Source organism: Myotis yumanensis, unplaced genomic scaffold (assembly GCF_028538775.1).
Source record: "Myotis yumanensis isolate MYYU_CA2020_CCGP unplaced genomic scaffold, mMyoYum1.0.hap1 SCAF_14, whole genome shotgun sequence".
In the NCBI taxonomy this organism is placed as follows: Eukaryota; Metazoa; Chordata; class Mammalia; order Chiroptera; family Vespertilionidae; genus Myotis; species Myotis yumanensis.
The window spans coordinates 2552833-2572164 of record NW_027223765.1 but is presented as its reverse complement, the minus strand read 5'-3'; the positions used below and the strand labels follow the sequence as shown (position 1 = coordinate 2572164).

The 19332-nt window shown below is 50.3% G+C and overlaps 1 protein-coding gene across 7 annotated transcripts in view; it reads right to left on the bottom strand.

Moving 5' to 3' along the window:
• The window catches only part of DOCK3 (dedicator of cytokinesis 3), a 175579-nt gene that overhangs the window by 44381 nt on the left and 111866 nt on the right, over positions 1-19332 (bottom strand). For all 7 annotated transcript variants that reach the window (XM_070391345.1, XM_070391351.1, XM_070391347.1 and 4 more), the window contains exons 15-25: positions 16068-16192; positions 14506-14668; positions 13670-13776; positions 13161-13332; positions 12685-12782; positions 10595-10678; positions 9501-9601; positions 7479-7560; positions 7117-7287; positions 5141-5333; positions 1520-1647 (exon numbers count right to left, since the gene is read on the bottom strand). In XM_070391345.1, the coding sequence (XP_070247446.1) occupies positions 1520-1647; positions 5141-5333; positions 7117-7287; positions 7479-7560; positions 9501-9601; positions 10595-10678; positions 12685-12782; positions 13161-13332; positions 13670-13776; positions 14506-14668; positions 16068-16192 (1424 nt within the window). The remainder of the gene's footprint in view (positions 1-1519; positions 1648-5140; positions 5334-7116; positions 7288-7478; positions 7561-9500; positions 9602-10594; positions 10679-12684; positions 12783-13160; positions 13333-13669; positions 13777-14505; positions 14669-16067; positions 16193-19332) is intronic.

Sequence of the window (19332 nt, the reverse complement as noted above, 5' to 3'; positions counted from 1 at the left end):
CATTTATCACGCGCCAGCCACTGTTTGAGGGCCGAGTGTACAGAGGCGAACAAGGAAGAGAATCCCTCTGCTCTCATGCAGCTGCAATGGCACTCCTTCCCTACCCGCCTGCTGGTATCGACACCATGACGCCCGGCCCGATCCACGTGAAGAATCTGAGCAGCTCTTGGGCCCAAAGTTGTCTCTCATCTGCTGGACTGATCGTAACACTCTTACCTGTGATGCCTCTTTGAGAAATTGTAAGCGATTAATTGGATCGAACTCTCTAGCCCCACAAATACAACCAGACCATCTCCTCTAGGCTTTTATCTGTTCCTCCTCTTCCTTTTCTTTTATCCTTCAATCTTTCTCCCCTTTTTTTTTTTTTTTTAGCAATAAGCCTCCCACCTGTCAAGTCTGACCTTGGTCACTAGGAGACCTTATGCACCCGTGTGGCCTCTCTGAGGCCTGGGGGGAAGGGAGCTGCCAGGCCTTGTCGGGAGCCAAGAGCAAAACATAGGACCCTACACCCTCACAGAGGCTCTGCCACGCTGTGCCAACACCAGATGGTACTTTAAGTCTGGATACCAGAGCATCCCACTGGTCCCTGTGTCCTGCTCAAACCAAGCACACTCTCTTTCTGGCGCCTCTCCGGTGCACGGTTGGTCTAACCGTATGTTCTTATCACCTGGCCACTGGCCTTCATTTTCAATGCACTTGACATTTTATTTTCCAGGAATCTTATCTCAACTTAATAAGGTGTGTAATAAAAAACTCATTTTTGTTTTTAATTTATTTCTTTATACTTTCCTATATTTTCCAAATTTCCTATAAGAAATGTAAATTTCTTCTACTATCATAAATACATATAGTAAATATCATTAAAATAAATTATTCATGCCTGATATGTGTCTTCCATTCCCTTCCTCCCCTTCCACCACAGATTTCTTTTTAAAAGAAAATATAAAGAAAGAAAATAGGCACAAGCGTGAAACCTCCCTCCTCAAGCACAGCTGTACCAGCAGAGGCTCAGTGCGCCTATGGCAGCATTTGCTGTATCTCACACCCACCCTGGCCTATCCGGCAGGCGCAGGATGCCATACGGTGGGATCAGGCTGCCAGGAAGCTGCCAGAAAGTCTGAATGAGCAGCTGCCTCCCAGCCTGCCCGCCCCCTGTCCGTGCCGAGCACCCTCAGAACCCTCAGGACACCCAGGACACCCAGGAACCCAGAACCAACGCCGCTGATGGCACAGAGCGCGGCCCAGGACTGGGCTTTCTGCTCTACAGACAACGATGCTTCTGGGTGGACTGAGGGTGGCTTTACGGTAGTGAAACTTTTAAAAATAGCAAGACTGAGTTGAATTGTGTTGAGTAGCCTGCTGGGCACACACAGGCCTCCACTCACTCGGGCACCTTCCTGTCACTGATGAAAGCTTCTCTGACTGGGAAGTGTACAAAGCGCTCTCTGCTGGTCTGCCTCTGGCTGGGGTAACCCCAGTCCGGGCAGAGCTGAGGGGGTGGGGGTGGTGGGGCCACTACCAGAGAGCTGGTCTTGATGATGGAGAAGATGCTGCCGAGGATCCCTGAGCAGATGAGCAGCTCTTTCTGCTGACGCAGGTGAAGGTGGATGTGATGCAGAACCACAGGGAGCAGGATGCGGCGGGATTCTGGGAGAGGAAACACAAAGGTGAAGGAGCCCTTCAGCGGGAAGGAGCCACCGCTGAAGCCAGTGGCAGGCGGGGCTGGGGCTGAGGCCACGCTGGAGGCCACGCCCTCCCCTTGTGCAGGCCTAGAAACCCATCCACTTCCGGGCACTTTCAGCTCCCCCAACACTATCCTTCCAGCTCTCTCTGTCTTTCTCTGGTCAAGACTTAGTGTCTGTGGCACTGTGTGCAGGGTGAGTGTGAAGACAGCGCTTCCAAATGAAAGCTCCTTCCTGACTAGACTCCAAATAAAGGCTTAGCTTCTAGTGAGCCTGCCACTGAAATGCCACTTCCGTTCTACGAGCTGCACTGACTGAAGCTGCACACTGGATCGGATTGTGAACATCCCTCTTCCCAACGCCTGGCTAGGTGTCCTGGCACACCGCCCCCAGCACTTACTCTGTGCAGCCATTAGCTGCTCACTGCCCCTCAGGCTTGTGGGATGCTAGGTGTGAGCACAGCAAGAACAGGACAGAAGCAGGACTTTTGTCCTAAGCCTCTGATAATTAGCTAACGCTTATCGCCAATCCTACTTTCTTTTCTTCTCATTGTTACTCAAACAGCACTGCCATCAGGAGGTGACTATTCAGCACCTGAGTTCAGGAAGGCTGCTCTACTAATTCGCTCTAAGATAGTGCTTCTCAACCTTGGCTGCACATTAGAATCACCTGGGAATCTTTTTAAAATCCTGATTTCTGGGCCTCATCCTCCGGAAATTCTGTTTCTTTGTTACTAATGTTGTGGGCCCACCCCATAACAAAGAAACAGAATTTCCGGAGGATGAGGCCCAGAAATCAGGATTTTAAAAAGATTCCCAGGTAATTCTAATGTGCAGCCAAGGTTGAGAACCACTGCTCTAAGACCTTAGGCAGCTGTCTCCCTGTGGGCTCCACCGCCCCCATTAGCACCGCAGAACGAGGTGCTAAGGGCCTCCTCTGCATTTACTCACAGTGTGATGGTAACACAGTGTAAAGTGTTTCTGGGCCCTGCAGGTCCCACACGCCCGCCCGGCCAGCGTGATTCAGTCAGATGATCAGTAACACAAAGAGCCATAGCATTTTGGATTGATTGTTCATATTTCACCATAGTTAAGTGTTCCAGATGAAATTCAGAAAGAAAATCTCTGCCAGCCAAAGACAAATCACATGACACACGGAGATTTGGGGACTGCCTTGCCAATTACCGATTAGAATATGTTCCAATAAAATGGACTGACAGCTATCCTATGTTTAAAAAACATGCTTGATGCTGGCCGGGTGGCTCAGTGGTTGAGCATCGACCTATGAACCAGGAGGTCACAGTTTGATTCCCGGTCAGGGCACATACCTGGATTGTGGGCTCAATCCCCAATGTGGGGCGTGCAGGAGGCAGCAGATCAATGATTCTATCATTGATGTTTCTCTCTCTCTCTCTCACTCTCCCTCTCTCTCCCCCTTCTTCTCTGAAATCAATAAAAATATATTTAAAAATAATAATAAAAAATAAAAAGATGCTTGGCTAAAAGAGAAGTTCATAATCTATTTTGTAGACCAAAACACCAACCAAGCCAGATATGACACAACCAACAGCTGCCGCAGAAACAGTAGTTTTTTACTAGAATCTGCTGAAGATCAGATGTGCTCTGAGGATGAGTGCCGGTTAAATGACAGCTCTGGTAGAAACCCTACAACTCAGGCATTCAATGGGAGTGAGATGCAAATGAAGACGCGGTGGCTTGTCATCTCCAAACCCAATCGCTTTTTATAACGATGGCACCGAAAGCTAAGAAGGAAGCCCCTGCCCCTCCCTCCCAAAGCCGAAGCCAAAGCAAAGGCTTTGAAGGCAAAGAAAGCAGCGCTGAAAGGCGTCCACAGCCACAAAAAAAAGAAGACCCGCACGTGACCCACCTTCCGACGGCCAAAGACACTACGTTCCGAAGGCCCCAAATACCCTCAGCAGAGCACTCCCAGGAGAGACAAGCCTGCCCACTGTGCCACCAACACATTCCCCGACCACCGCGTCAGCCTTGGAGAAGACAGAAGACACAAGAGACTGTGTTCCTTGCGGATGTCAAGGCCAACAAGCACCAGATCAAAGAGGCTGTGGAGAAGCTCCGTGACACTGATGTGGCCACGGCCAGCACCCTGATCAGGCGGATGGAGGGAAGAAGGCACATGTTCCACTGGCTCCTGACGATGATGGCAACAAAACTGGGAACATCTAAACCGAGTCCAGCTGCCTAATTCTAAATATAAAAATTTACACTGAAAACAACAAACCCAATAAAGTTTTAGAACAAATTGTCTGCACGATTATGGGAGGAGCAAGTACATGCAGAAATACTAGAAGTGAAGTGTGTCAGTGAGAGCAGTCTGCCGTCTCCCTCCCCGACACTGAGAAAGCATCTTGCTCAGCACAAAGCTCAAGAGTGGCGCTGGCCTCAGTGACAGGGTCCCAACCACTGATCCAACCTTCAATCCAGCAGCTGGTGAGGAGAGCGTTTAACCTGAACAGAGACTGAAAGAAAAGCGGATGTTCTTGGTGGCAGCTTTCCATCAGCAAGACGCCACCAGCGAGCTAAGTTCAAGAGAACACTCGTTTAGTATTGCAAATGTGTGTAGCGCTGGGCTGTGAAATTATTGCTGTTATATTTCAAAAGTCAAACTTAAAATTTTTTATTATAAAAAATTCTAATTATAAAAATTGAATAATTGATTTGCTAGCATTTCCGACTGTTCCTGTGCCCGAGAAGTTTCTCCTATGCTCGTGCTACTAAAGGATCAGGCTCACATTGACCTTAACATCTGGCCACTGAGAACCTGGTACCGCTGCAAGCTGCTCATGTTTAATGTGGTTTTGGGTTTGATGCTGGAGGTTCATTCTGAACAGCAGCCTGGCCTACTGGTGGTATTTGTTAGGCTGCCCTGACTGGTCTGGGGGTGTGGAGGGCTCCCTGTCCATCTCTTTGTCTAATCCTAGAGGCCCCTTCACAGAGAGGAAAGGCAATCTGACTGGCGAGACACGGAATCGGGAAAGCACAGAGGGTTCTCAGGGGCCCCCTCAGGTTCTTTTTATTTCCTCAGCTTATCTGTTCCCCTTGGGCCAGACCCTTCTCTCTGCGCCCCCCCCCGCTTTCCCTCCGTGGTCCCCCCTGCTGGGGGTGTGGCAGGCCCATTCTTGGCAGCAGGCTAGACCATTCTTGGCAGCAGGCTAGACTTATGGGCCTGGAGTTACTCTGCAGGCCATGCCACGTGAGTCTCTAAGAATAAAGTGTGAGTGAGGCAGTAGTCCTATGTCTTGTTTGCATTCTTGAACTTAAAAGTTTTTATTGCCAAAAATTATAATTATAGTTTACTAAAAAGACTGCATCTAAGGGCTACTGGCTTCTTACGTGACGGCTGATAAAACTGACCCTGTGATTACCACGTGGCTAGCACCCTGAAAAGGTGAGTCTGACTCTCAGCCCAACTTGCCTTACCTGAGAAAGAAAACAGGCGGCTGTCCACAGTCCTGGCGATGGACTGCAGCTTCACCACATCCATCGACTGCCCGATGTGCACAGTGCTGGGCATGCTCCCCAGGGTCCCTCTCACAAACTCTGCCACCTCCTGCACCGTGAACATTTGCAGCAGCTCGTCAAAAATGGTGGGGAAGGAATTGAGGAGTGCGGCCTGCAGAAGCAAGTGAGGCTGCGGTTAGCTCGGAGGTAGTGTGTTTCTATCGTGCACGCTCAGACAAAGATACAAGGCGGTGAGAGGGTGAGAAGGCACTGCAGGCCCTGTTGTGGATGGGCTCTCCCCTGGCCTTTCACTCCAATGCCAGGAAGTAAGTAATAGCATCATCCCCATTTTACAGATGAGAAAACTGAGAATTAGGCAGTAACTCACCCAAGGTTCTGTGGCAGGTAAGTGGTAAAGCTAGGACATGGAGCAGGGAGCGCCAAAATGGAAATCAAAACAAGAGAACTGACTGGGGCCAGGCCACTTGAAGCTTTCATAACTTGCCAGGGCATTTGCTGGGAAGAGAAGGGACTATAAAATGAAGTCCGCTCAACATGGCTTAATATCCATGTTGTTTTTGCTTATAAAATGGATTCAAATGTTTGTTTCTGTCTCTATGATCAAGCCCTTGACCTTTCAAACTCAAGCCAAGAGCCTCTCAAGGAGAGTGTGGCGGGAAGGGCCGAGCACCTGCACGCAGCGCTCACTGAACTCTGCTCAGAGCCCTGCAGCCAGCAGTCCTTCCCCTGCTGAGAGCTGGACCATTTCCCCAGGACAGAGACATTTGTTTGAAACCACTGATATGAAGACTTTATTTCCTTCATAGGTGATGCCTGGTGGTCTAAGTGTAAATCCAAAGGATGAAGAATGCATGGACTTATTCATGAACTCCTGAGGACTTGCGACAATGTTGGCATCGAGTTCAGTGACCTAGCTGGCCTGGGGAGTGTGTGTTCTTGGAGACTTCTCTTCTAGAATCTCAGCTCTGGAAGACCCATGAGGTGGCCTCTTGAGGACAATCTGATAATAATTCCAGAGCCTTCGGGAGGCAGAGTAGTGTAGGAGACAGACAATGGTTTTTAGAATTAGACAGACGTGAGTTCAAATCCCAGCTTTACCACTTATCTGCCACAGAACCTTGGGTGAGTTACTGCCTAATCCTCAGTTTTCTCATCTGTAAAACAGGGATGATGCTATTACTTACCTCCTGACATGGGTCTGAGGAAAACACTAGGTGTATAGAGTTTGTTTCTAGTAGGAGGCCTGGCACACAGTAGGCTTTCAACAAACACTGGTTCTCATTCTTCTCTCTTCTACATGCAGGTAGCATGAAGGAGGCTTCCCACTCCTCAGTCCTCTTACACCATTAACCCAAGACGTATAAAGGGAAACGGAACGTCGCCTAGAGACAGGAGGCGAGAGTGCACGCCGCCTAAGAGGCAGGTAGAGGAGGGAGGCTGTTTCTCTTGACTGACTCATCAGGCAGCAGACACTGGCCTAGAGTGAGTGGGAGTTTATGCTATTGGGACACAGGTCAGCCATGCTGCAGTCTATGCTCAGGCGACCAATCGATGTGTCTTCTCACCTCTCTCTCTCTCTCCATCTCTCTCTCTCTCGCTCTCTGCCCCCCCCCCCCCCCAACACTCTCTGAAAAGCAATGGGAAAAATAACCTTGGGTGAGGATTAACAACAACAAAACAACGACGACAACAAATAAATGAAGAGGACTCCTGAGAACACAGCTGGGCTCCTCTACCATAGGCCACTGGGATGCTTTATATTTGGCAGCTGGGCCACAGCTGGTTTTGAAGTAAAAGCAGCTTTCCGTTCTAGTAGGTACTTTCTTGTAAACCACCCCTTACCCAACACACAGGAGCCTGGAAGCCAGAGGACAAAGAAATCCCCAACTAAAACAGACAAGAATCCGCATCAACGCTCCCCTGCAGCCACAGACCTGAGTGAACAGGAGCGTCTCTGAGTTTCTGCTGTCCAGACTGAGAACAAAGCGGATGGAGTGGAAAAGTTCTTGGATGCTGGCCCGGAACTGCTCCTCTTCCATCCCACACGTGGCTCTCGAGTACAGGATCCTGGACTGCACGATGAACTTGAAGAGGTACTCCAAGGCCTGGAGGTGTGGGCACAGAGGGGATGGGAAGGTGCTGAAGATGGTCGGGAACTAACAGCAGGGAACGAAGGGCAAAGGAACAGCGAATTCTACACTAAAATCAGGTGATAGACAATTCCAACTTGGAGACAAGCTTTTCTTTTCTTTCTTTCTTTCTTTTTTTACTTTTCTCGAAGTCAGCCAGTAGTTACCCGCATGGCTTCCTGGATGTGGTCCTGCCGAATCAGTTCTGCCGAGCAGTCCATGTACCACTTCAAACAGCGGATGAGCTCCCTGGGGGAGAGAGCAGTCCCAGGAACCCACTTTAATCCACACGCAATGCAGCCTGAAATGTTTTCAGCCCCAAATCAGCCACACCGGAAATAACACCTGCTGCTGAGCTAGACGGAGCGATAGGCCCATTGCCACTGGGAGATGCTCGGATTGTCTGAGACCGGACAACACTCCCAGTCCATTACAATCACTCCTTATCACTCTCCCTGACACACATTTCTTCTTTGATTACGAGAAAGTTTTCCCAAAGTCTTAGACTGTCTGTATTTTTGTTTTGTCTAAAACTGCTGTGTCTCTACAACATACAACCATGACTAGTGAATAGTAGACTCTGAATAAAGGTGCAGAGTCCCATGTGCCCCTCCTTGCTCAACCTTCATCCCCTCTATTTTATTTCCTCAGGAACCTGGTCAGTCGAGTGAAACAGGATTACGGGGTCAGAAGGCCTGCACGGTTACATGGCAACAGAGCACAGAGGTCAAGCGTGTAGGCCCTGGTGAGACAGCAGGGCTCACACAGAGCCTATCAGCTTCTAACTCGGTATCCTGGGGCAAGTTATTTGGTCCCTCTGTGCTGCATTCTCTCATTTAAAATATGGAGAAAACAACCGTCCATCTTGAAGCACTGGGAATACTAATGAGGTGACAAGTGTAAAACGCACAGCGCCTGCTCTCCAAAGTCACATCAAGTGTCAGAGTTCCAGTGACTCCACAGCCTCACTATTCTTGGGTTTTACTTATATTTTTGCAAGATTGTGCTAATTCCTTCCATAGAAAAAGCAAGACATATTTTTGGCAGCTTTGACACCTATGAAGAAACTATGGTTTAAAATGTCAGCTGAAAACCCACAGCTTTTTTTTTTTTTTTGCAGAAATAGAGAAAAAATTTCATATGGAATCTCAAGGAACCCCAAATAGCCAAAACAATCTTGAAAAAGAACAAATTTAGAAAACTAACACTTCCTGATTTTAAAACTTAGTACAAAGTTATAGTGATCAAAACAGTGTGGTACTGGCATAAAGACAGACATCCACAGCAATAGAATGGCTCAGAAATACACCCTTGCATGTATATGGTCAAATTATTTTTAACAAGGGAGCCAAGACTACTCAATGGGGGAAAGAACAGTCTTTTCAACAAACTATATTAGAAAACTGGATATCTACATGCAAAAGGATGAAGTCGAACTCTTATGTTATACAATAAACAAAAATTAACTCAAAATGGATCAAAGACCTACATGTAAGAGCTAAAACTTTAAAACTCTTAGACAAAAACATAGGGGTAAAGCTTAATTACATTAGACTCAGTAATGATTTCTTGGGTCTAACAGCAAAAGCACAGGACACAAAATAAAACATAGGTAAACTGGTTTACATCAAAATTGAAAACTGTGCATCAATGGACACAGGCAACAGAGCGAAAGGCAATGGGAGAAATCTCTGCAAATTACATACCCACAGGGTTAACAGCCACAATATATAAAGAACTGCCACAGCTCAACAACAAAAACCAAACCACCTGATTCAAAAATGGGAAAAGGACTCGAATAGCCTTTTCTCCAAATGGCCAAAAAGCATGTGAAGAGATGCTCACATCACTAACTGTTAGAAACACTCAAATAACAACCACAGTGCGATTCCACCTCACAACCTTTAGAAAGGCTCCTATAAAAAAAATCCCAAATACAATAAATAAACAAATAAAGAAAGGAAGAAAGATAGAAAAAAGAAAACCAAACAGACAGAAAGTAACAAGTGTTGCCACGGATGTGGAGATACCGGAACCCTTGTGCACCGCTGGTGGGGATGTGAAGTGGTGCAGCCACCATGGAAAGCAGTGTGGTGGTTCTTCAATGAAGGTGAAAAGGTCAGGGGACCTTCTTTTAAGCCTCTTTCTATTCAAACTCAAGCCCTGATAAGGATGCAGACGGAACTTACTTGTATGCCAAGGCTCCAGCAAAGTGCTTCTGGATGTACGTGTCCATGACAGGCCGGAAGTGGAAATACTTGATGTCTCTGAGCAGGTTGATGATGAACACCTGGCGGAGATACCAGGGTTCACTGGAGGCCTCAGCCCTATCCACAGCACCAAACAGAACTCTTTCTTCTTCAAGGAATGGCAAACCGCCAGTGTTTTATCTAGTGCTCCCCGTGGGCGGCGAACGTGTGCTTTCCATCCTGAGTCTGAACTGCTGTCTGTCTGCTCTGTTCTTGCCTCTCCTGGACTCCCAATCCAGACCTGGCTCCACTGTCTGCCAGTGTTGCTCTGAGCCTCTTCCTAATAATGCTGGGTATACAACACGACCCAGGGGAAGGCAAAACAATACTTGTGCAGGTGCATAAATGCTAATGCATCTCAGACACTTGGGAAAAGAGGGAGCAAGGATTGTCCTCGGAGCCAAATTAGCCAAGAAAGGCTGTGCCCTTCAGAAATGGGGCTGGCCCGCCAGGGCAGCGAGGAGAAAGAAAAGCCGAAGGGGCAACTATGCCAGTGCCATTCTGCCTCTGCCCTCGTCTATCGGGTAGACTTGGAGTACCCGGGTCTCCCTGAATATACAGCCTCCCGTGGGACTGGACATGTTAAGCAAAGTGCACTGAACACCTAATCACTGTCCATTCTCACTAAGCAGCCTCCTGCGACTCTTGGCTCCCAAACGACTTCACAGAGGGAGGGCCAGCACGAGGGCATCTCTGCTTGTGCTGGTGCTTATAGCCACGTGTATGTGAAGAAATGGACCGCCTGCTCCCCGTGGTCGTCTCTGGGCCTATTTCAGGGCCTGGCAACTCTGCAGCTGTGATGAGACCGAGTATCAGAACCACAAAGTTGAGGCCTGGACCTGACCATGCTGCATTCTGCCCATTTGATCTCGCAGGGATCTGCCTTGTCGGTTGGTTGGTCTTGGGTGATACTCCTCAGTCCCTTTTGTACTGGAAACATCCGAACCTTGTGCTGACTCACTCTAATAACTTACTTCCCTCCTTTCAAAAAGATGTGGCAGGAAGAAGGAAAAGCCGGGAAGGATGAGACTCACCAGAGACTGGAACACCAACAGGCCGTACTTCTCTGTGTTGTCATCCAAAATCACAAAGAGTGTGTCTAAGATGTCCTGCAGAAACTGCAAGGGCACAGACGTCAGGGCTCAGGTCCCGGGGCCTGTTCCAGGCACCAGTGCACTTACCTCCCAATAAACAACCTCAAAGACCTAAGGTCTCAAACCACCACTTACGAATAAGCTAAAGGGTTCACAAGGTGGACTTGGGGTATGTGCTGACAGCCCAGAGGAACAGAGAGGCGCTTCCTGTCGGGAAAGTGCTAAACTTGTAAGGAAAGAGCAAGTACCTAAAAGCCCAGGACATCCATAGAGGAGAGCAATTTTAAAACAAGACAATCTAGGTGATTCTAATGCCAAAGTCATTTTGAGAAAAAGAGCTCACTTTCCTGGGACCTCAAAAGTTCAGCCGTCCCTTGCTCTCTACGGGCCTAACTCCATACAGGACATTGGGGTGAGGATGTGGCCAGGGACGCCCTCTCTACGGAAGCCATGTTCTGATCTAGAAGTTAGTGGCCCAGAGAGGAGAAGGCAGCCTGGGAGGCCCGTCACTGGGGAAGGGCCCGGAAGCACTGCCTCTTGCTGCTGCTTGTGTTTAGGGCACTTGCCTTTCTGAGACGCAGACGCCCAGGGGGAGAAGACACACTCTGGGATGCAGTGGTCTTTAAAGATCAACGCTAACGTTCTGCTGGTCAGAACGCAATGGAATAATACCATGCTTGCAATTTACTTCAAAAGGAGGTAAGGTGGGAGGTGTGGCTAGGGACTGGATGGGCAGGGTTTGCCATGGGCTGGCGCGTGTTGGTGTGGGGTGCTGGGTACACACAGGGCTCTTTATACTATTCTGTCTACTTTTGTGAGGTGTGAAATCTTCCAATAAAAAGTGAAACGCTAGTGTGTTCTCCCCACACTCTCTCTGGCTGGCCTGAGACAAATGACTGGTGTTGAGACCACACCTGCTGGTAGAATGTTCTCCTGTGAGGAGTACAACCAGCTTAAAAGATCACAGGCTCTCCTACTGTCTGTTCACTCGATGATATTGTGAACATGTTCAGAAGGAGAAATGCCCTGAGGATGAATTTATCTTAAGTTTCAAAAACTAGGATGAGCTTATTTGTTAAAAGATCTTTCTAAAATGTATGATACCCTAATCGTAGAATTAAAACAGAGCTCATCCACTACTTCGTAGAAGTGCACAGAGGGACACACTGTTCCTGATCTGCAGATGCCATGTTGTGTGTTATGGAGTCAACGGAGCTGTGAAAGGGAAGTAGAAACAGCACGTCGCTGTCTGATACTTGTGATGACAGAGCCAAGAATGCTCATGTGGACAGGCAGCCTCCTGAGATTCCGTCTCTGTCCTACATTCTGTTGCTCTTGCACATCACCAAAAGCACCCCCACTTTCCTCAGTGCAGTTCAGTCCATTGTGGGGAATCCACCTGTGGGGCTTTCGCCAGCGGAAGTGCCTGGGGGTTTCCTGAGCTAGAACCAGGGGGGCCAACACTCTGCGCAGCGTGGAGGAGCCCACAGAGACAGCTGGGGATGGCGGTACCGCTGCTGCCTGCTCGGCCATCAGATGGGAATGTCGCATAGGAACTTGGGGCAGGCGGTGGAGGCAGAGAGTAAGGACGTTTCCCTGCCATGGACGCTAAGGGAGAGATGGGGCGGGGCAGACTTAGTTCTTCTAGAATCCAGATCAGTGGTCGGCAAACTCATTTGTCAACAGAGCCAAATATCAACAGTACAATGACTGAAATTTCTTTTGAGAGCCAAATTTTTTAAACTTAAACTATATAGGTAGGTATATTGTTATTAACTTAATTAGGGTACTCTAAGCTGGTCTTTGTTAAAAACGTCCTCAATCTGATTGAGGTACGTTCGCTGAGGTCGACCCCTTCCAACTCTCCCATCCACACTCGTCTTGTAGACTTGTTTCAGATAGCGGAAAGACATCAGGCTGGGTGGTGAGAGGGTTACAAAGTAAGGAAATGAGAAAGACCCCAAGGAAGGGAAAGGAGGCCTACAGGAGTGCAGGCAGCACGGGGCATGGGACCTAAGGGGAAGCCAGACCTTAACGATCTCCTCTCCGCTGACGTGCCGCAGCCGCCCCAGGATGTCCATGATCCTGTCTGGAAAGGCCTTCCACTTCAGCAGAGCAAGGAGGTCCACTAGAAAGCAAGCCGGCAGGTGGTGAGCCCTGGCTGAGCCAAGGACAGCAACACCCACTCTCCCAGCAACACCCACTCTCCCAGACACGGATAGCAGGGGGGGGCGGGGGGGGGGGTTGGGAACAGAAATAGCTGTGAGCGTGGCCACAGCCACTTTAGTGCTGAGATCAAGGCCAAAGACACATCTGTGAACTCTGGGTGTGCACTCTGGAGCTGCCAAACACAAGGGAAACCCCAGAGGCTGCTACTGCCAGCGATTCCTTCTGCTTCGATGACAAGGATCCCCTCACTGCGGTAGGACAGCAGTAATTCCCGTCTCCCTTAACATGTATCAGCAACGGAGGGTGGGGAGGGCACCCCTGCGGCGCCGTCACCTACCGTTCTGGGTGAGCTTGGTGGAGGAGAGCTGCGTGGAGATGAAGAAAGACTCTTTGGTGCTGCGCTGGAAGATGAGGCTGGAGGGGATGTTAGGGCAGCCGTTGTAGTCCTCTTTGCAGCAGGGCAGGCCCAGGTACAGGGCATGGTTGTTAAACGTGCTGTTCTCATCACACTGCGGGCAGAAGCAGAGAACACAGAGTCCTTCCTGACCGCGTCACGTGTACAAGTCAGGTCCCAGGGGATTCCTGGTTGATGTTTGTGCTCTGTCCAGAAACTCCCCAGCATGGCTGGCATGCCTTTTAAATATATATATTTTAATTGATTTCAGAGAAGGAGAGAGAGATAGAAACATCAATGATGAGAGAGAAACATTGATCGGCTGTTTCCTGCATGCCCCCCCCCCCCCCCCCCAACTGGGCATCAAGCCCGCAACCTGGGCATGTGCCCTGCCCGGGACTCAAACTGTGACTTCCTGGTTCATGGGTCAATGCTCAACCACCGAGCCACACCTTGTACACGTAGAGCTCGTGGATGTCATCGGAGAGAGTGGTCCCGTCATCCCGCATCAGGGGCGAGAAGGCAAAGCCGAAGAGCTTCTTTTCCCCTTTGTCCTTCGCTGTAATCACAGCCAAGTGTTAGTTGTTTTAGCCCCCAATTTGCGTTTAAATTTCAAACCCCCCTGTGCTTACCACCTAGCTCTTTACTTCTTTGTCCCTCACTTTCATTTACTATCGACCTGACTGCAGGAGCGGTAAGAAATGCACTGGGCTGTGTGTCCACTGATATCCCAGGGTCCAGGCTATCTAGACCCAAAGAGAGACAAAACTGCGGGTCTTGGTTAGCCTGAGGCTTTGTAGGAAGCAGTTGATACACAGGGAACACCCACAGGGAGCGACACCAGCCATCACCCAGCGTCAAGGTCAGACACCAGGAGCAAACAATACTCAACCCCCTGGGTTTCTGTTGTTTTACTGATTGCAAAGAGGAAGGGAGAGGGAGAGAGAGAAACATCAATGATGAGAGAGAATCATTGCTGGGCCGCCTCCTGCGCGCCCCCTACTGGGGATCGAGCTCGCTACCTGGGCATGTGCCCTGACTGGAATCGAACCTGGGACCCTTCAGTCCACAGGCTGACGTTCTATCCACTGAACCAAAACACCTAGGGCCAACCCCCTGGTTTAAAATCACTGTCCAGAGAACAGCCTCTGATGACATCCCATCTCTGAATGGCCATTTCTTCACAACTCCTCGTTTTCTTGCCCCAATAATAAGAACCCTCTCAAGTCTGTCCGGGGCGGGAAGAGTTATATTCCTATCCCCTAAGGAATGTGGGGGTCTCACTCACTGGAACAATGTCTGAACTCGAAGCGCAGGTGGGAGCCGCGGAAGCGGTCGATGGGGATGGGCAGTTTGACGATCTCTCCCCAGCGAGGACTGTTATTGTGGTAGAGGACGAACGAGTGGTAGGAGCTTCTGTTTGGCTCTCCAGAACCCAAGCTGATGCAATCCTGGAAGAGAGAAGCAAAATAAGGTGTCATTTCCTGAGGGCCCTCGATGTCTCTGCCTCTGGGACCCTGTCTCTCGTGCAGGTCTCATCGCCCTGCCAGGTGGGTCTGTAAGAGGAGGAACTTCATGGGGCCTAAATTCACTGCTTTTGGAAACAACTGTGTGGACGGTGCAAGGACTTGCAGTCACTGTGCCCGCTTGCCCTGGGGCAGAGGTAACCGCACACACTGCAACAAACCGGGCGCTGAGTGGGGTGCCTGATGCCCTGCGGTGGGTCCCGCATCCTCACCGAGAAAGCAAACAGTGGACTCCGCGGGAGAATTCAACTGTGCCTGGCACACGGCCAGGTCACAAAGATAATGAAATGCTGAAGTGGAGAGAGCTGGTTTCCTAACCGCCCTGAGCCCCGCGCTGTGCTGGCACCTTAGGCTGCCCCCAGCGGGCTGTCCTTGGCTACAAAGAGGAAGGCCAGGTTTAACTTGACCCGGGTTCCCAAACACTGCTGTGAAGATGCGCTGGGGCTGCCCGGGCTCCCTGGAGGGCAGGAAGCCGCACGGGTGGGGGGTGAACACGGACAGCTCTGCTGACCTCGGTAGGACTCCCATGCAAACAACGGACATGCCTGAATCCCGGAGGTGGGCTTTCAAAGTGACAAATCACTGTTTTGACCAATGTTTCAACGTTCTCCTTTATTTCTTCCTTGTGGCGGGAGGTGATTTTGGCTAATTTTACCCTTTTCTTCTGTAAAATGTGGATGATTGTTCTTGTTCTGCCCACCTCGCAGGGCTGCTGTCAACACACAGAGTGAGGTCTGAAAGACTGACTTGCAGTCATCAAGTGCTCTGCAAACGAGGCCATGTGAGTCTCGAGGAACTGCACCCCGACATGACTGAGGGGAAACTGACACTGACAACAGGAAAGCAGCCAGGTCTTCACTTCCAATGAGTGACAGGATCCCTGCGGTGCACTGGCCGCAGGTAATCGCAGGGCTTAAGCCTGCTGTTCCGTGTCCCAGAACTTGGCACCAGCCAGTGAGGACCTAAGTCTCGCCCTGGACCAAGAGCAAGTGGAACTTCCTGTAGTAGCTCAAGGATCAAGGGTGGGATCTAGCAAGTTACGGGAAATAGGCAGCTCGATGCGAGGTGGGACGAACCAGGGAGCAGGTCTAAGCTGGAGCAGGAAGGCGTCGGGCAGACCTCAGGAAGAACGCTAGAGGCTGACACTGGGAGTGTCAGCAGGGCGCGCCGAGGGCTCCCTGGCGAAGGAAGAGGCAGAGCAGAACACACACGGGTGATCCGAGCTCAGTCCTGCCCGAGGAGGGTCCTGGACAACGTCCACAGGATGGAACAGGAGGGCCACTTCAGGGTCAGCCTCCGTTCCAAACTGGCTGGCAAGCCTTACCTTCAAGATTTCTCCATCTGCATAAAGCACGTACATGGTCACTTCAATATTCTTTTGCACACTCTTTCCCCCTCGCTCGAAATCCCCCTTCTCCAGGGTTAGGTACAGGTCATTGCGGATGTCGCCTGTGGGGGAAGAAATGCTGTGTCTCCGTGACCCCAGAAGCCACACTGTCCCCTGTGCGTGGAGGACCAGGCTAGTGATGGCGCATCGGGGTTCGGGCGGGTGCTCAGGGCATTCCAAGCTTGGTTAATAACAATGGCCACCCTACAGCACCGGGGGAGGGGCACTCGGCTGCTCAGCCACGTGCTCTGAGTCTGCGCTCCGCAGGGCTGAGCACAGGTGTGCGCACGGGAAGGGCGGGCGGAGCACCTTCTCAGAGGGCAGGGGGCTGCTCGGGCTCTCTCCCCTCCAGGAGGCAGCTGCTCTCTCAGCCGCCACAGAGATTCTAGAATCCACTTCAATCAGGTCTTGTCTATGTCTTAACTAGCCCCTCCTCCTCCCCTAAGAAAAGTTTCCTTTTGATTTTCTAGGTTTTCTTTCTGCAGCCCTCAATGCCGCTGAGTCTGGCTGAGGCCGAGCTCCCAGGCCCACTGCCTGCTCAGTGCCGGGCAGGTCACTTTGCATGACAAGTGCCTGGGAGCAGGTGACGCTCCTCCAGAGGCACCGGTGCTGGAGCCCAGGGACCACTTGCTGTGTTCTGGCTGCTTCCCTGGGCCCCGGCTCCAGCCCACGTTGCCCGAGACAGACAGAAGCTGGACCGGAGTGACGCCTGCTTCTCTGGGGTGGGACTGCCTGTTCCTGTATGAGAAGAGCCCATGTAGCTGCTCTAAGGTTGCCCATACGTGACACGGTGAGTTCTAGTCACACTTTCTAAAGGGCTTCTGACTGAAAAAACAACAAAAACATGGTAAAGGCTTGGGGGGGGGGGGGGGGGAATCTTCCAAGGAAGAAAGCAGCAAAGGAAAGCGGGGAGGCCGGAGTGAAGATGCCCGCAGCCTCCAGAGATGAACTGAGAGAGGAGGACTGGCTGGCACAGGCGGCCTTCAGAAGCCAGCCAGCCTGTCTCCCTGTCGTCCTCAGAAACACGGCCCATCTGATCGGCTCAGGCCTAGGAACCGCAATGAACAGGTTCTGCTTTTGGTTCGCAGGTGAGCTTTCTGGCTGCGTCAGACATGGCTGGGGGCCTCTTTTCTGACTGCGGGAGTGTCTGTGGATCTCGTACGCATGGCACAGCGACAGACCAGGACTGGCACACACCTTGGGCTTCTGAGGCCTTCATGATCAGACCTTCTATTCGTCAGGTTACCTCCCTATCCCAGGAGTGCAATCATGGCGATTTGGTCGCATAATGAAGCTCTCAGAAGACTTTGTCTCAAGTAGGGAAGAGCAACCCATGAGAAGAATTAATTAGCAGCTCAGAGAAAGCCATCTTGCTCCTCAAGGAGCCCTGAGGCTGCCATGCTGGGGAGGCGAGCCGCCGCGAGGCTGTCCTTGCTGCCACACAGGCGGTCCTCTTGGGCCAAGTGGAGCCTCCACTTGGAGTCCTTCAACATCACTAACAGAGCACTCCGGCCTGCAGTGACGAGGACAAGCAGAAGGGAAACTCAAATTTATCAACTTGCTACCGTCAGGACAGAAGCTGAATAAAATCAGTCCTGAAAGTAAGATTCAAAATTAACTGGGAACGTTACTGTGGGTTGTTGCTATTATAATGGGATAAATCAAAGTGGGTTATACCTTTAATTTTTAACAATTGAAACAGACATGCCAGAGCCTTCTTGTGATAAGAAACCTTTTAGTTACACATCAGCTTTTCTATGGAGTTTAAATAATTATTCAATTTCTAGGCTGATTTGGCAAAAAAAAAAAAAGTGAATAATCTAGAGAATTTTAATGTCTAACCCAGAAAATAGGTGCTTTGCTTAAATATTATCCTGGTTTTAACCAGAACTCTCTGGAAATTACTTTCAAGGTAATCCACGTGAATTTTATTTTATTATTTTTTAAAATTTTTTTTATTGATTTCAGAGAGGAAGGGAGAGGGAGAGATAGAAACGTCAACGATGAGAGAGAATCATTGTTCTGCTGCCTCCGGCAGGAACAGGGATGGAGCTCGCAACCCGGGCATGTACCCTGACTGTGATCGAACTGTGACCTCCAGGTTTGTAGGTCGACACTAACCACTGAACCCGCTGGCCCGGCAGGTTCTTCGCTTTTCTAACCATGTCTTCTGTGTCACAGGTCTACTGGTTATATTGTTATGAAGTCAGGGACGTTCCCTGCTGTAACGGGACGACAGGGATGGGCACAATGACCTCACTATATATGACAATTTCTTTCCTGGGCTGACAATGTGATGATCTTTCAACCTGTTGTGGGCCAGAGGTGACCATCCCTAAACCATCCCTTACGCATATCGCCAAGGCCTCGTCTGACAGCAGACGGCCCGGGGCCTCCGCACTGTGGGACTCCCACCGCTCCCAGGAGGAGAGCTTCTTTCAACGACCGGGCCTCTGTGTTTGCCTTTGTGACAGGTGCCCAGCAGAGCCGCAAAGAGAAGCTTTCTGCCCTCTGGTTCTGTGGGGCTTGGACTACGCCCGCTCACTTTCTTTTCAATGGGAGTAGCTGGCCTGCCTCATAAGAACCTTTCCCTGAGCTGTCGCCTGGGGCTTGGTAAGGGGTTCTAAACCTTCCCAGGTCTCCTTCGATTCCTCAGATCCTAGTGCTCACCCAGAGTAACACACAGTCTTCTAGGCTGGGCTGGTGGCTTCTCTTCTTACATCTTGTCAGTTACCCCAAAAGGTGAGGCTGATGAAGGATTAATAATGTACATGACGCCCCACCCCAGTATTGCAACATTCCATGAACAAATGAAGATGGAAACAAAGCAGGCAAAAAGCAGACAGGACACACAAAAGCAGGAACTTACACCCAACTATCTTCATCTCTGCACCAGAGAGAAAGGGGCGAGAATGAGGGGACAGCACAGAGAGAAACAAGAACAATTAAGACAAACAGGAAAAGAGAGTAAACATCACTTGCAGGTCGCGATGAAGCATGCACTCTCACCAGGGGTCAAAGCACAGGCAGAGTGTTCCTGAGCTCCAGGGAGAGCCACAGGGCCCCCAGAGACTCAGCATGCCTGCAGCGCTGCCTTGTAAGGGCAAGTTCAGGGCAGCCCAGAGGAGCAGTACTGGTGCCAGGGCTGACTCGGGAGGGCAAGCATCCCTCAAGCAGCATCGCCACCACCTGAGTGCTTGTG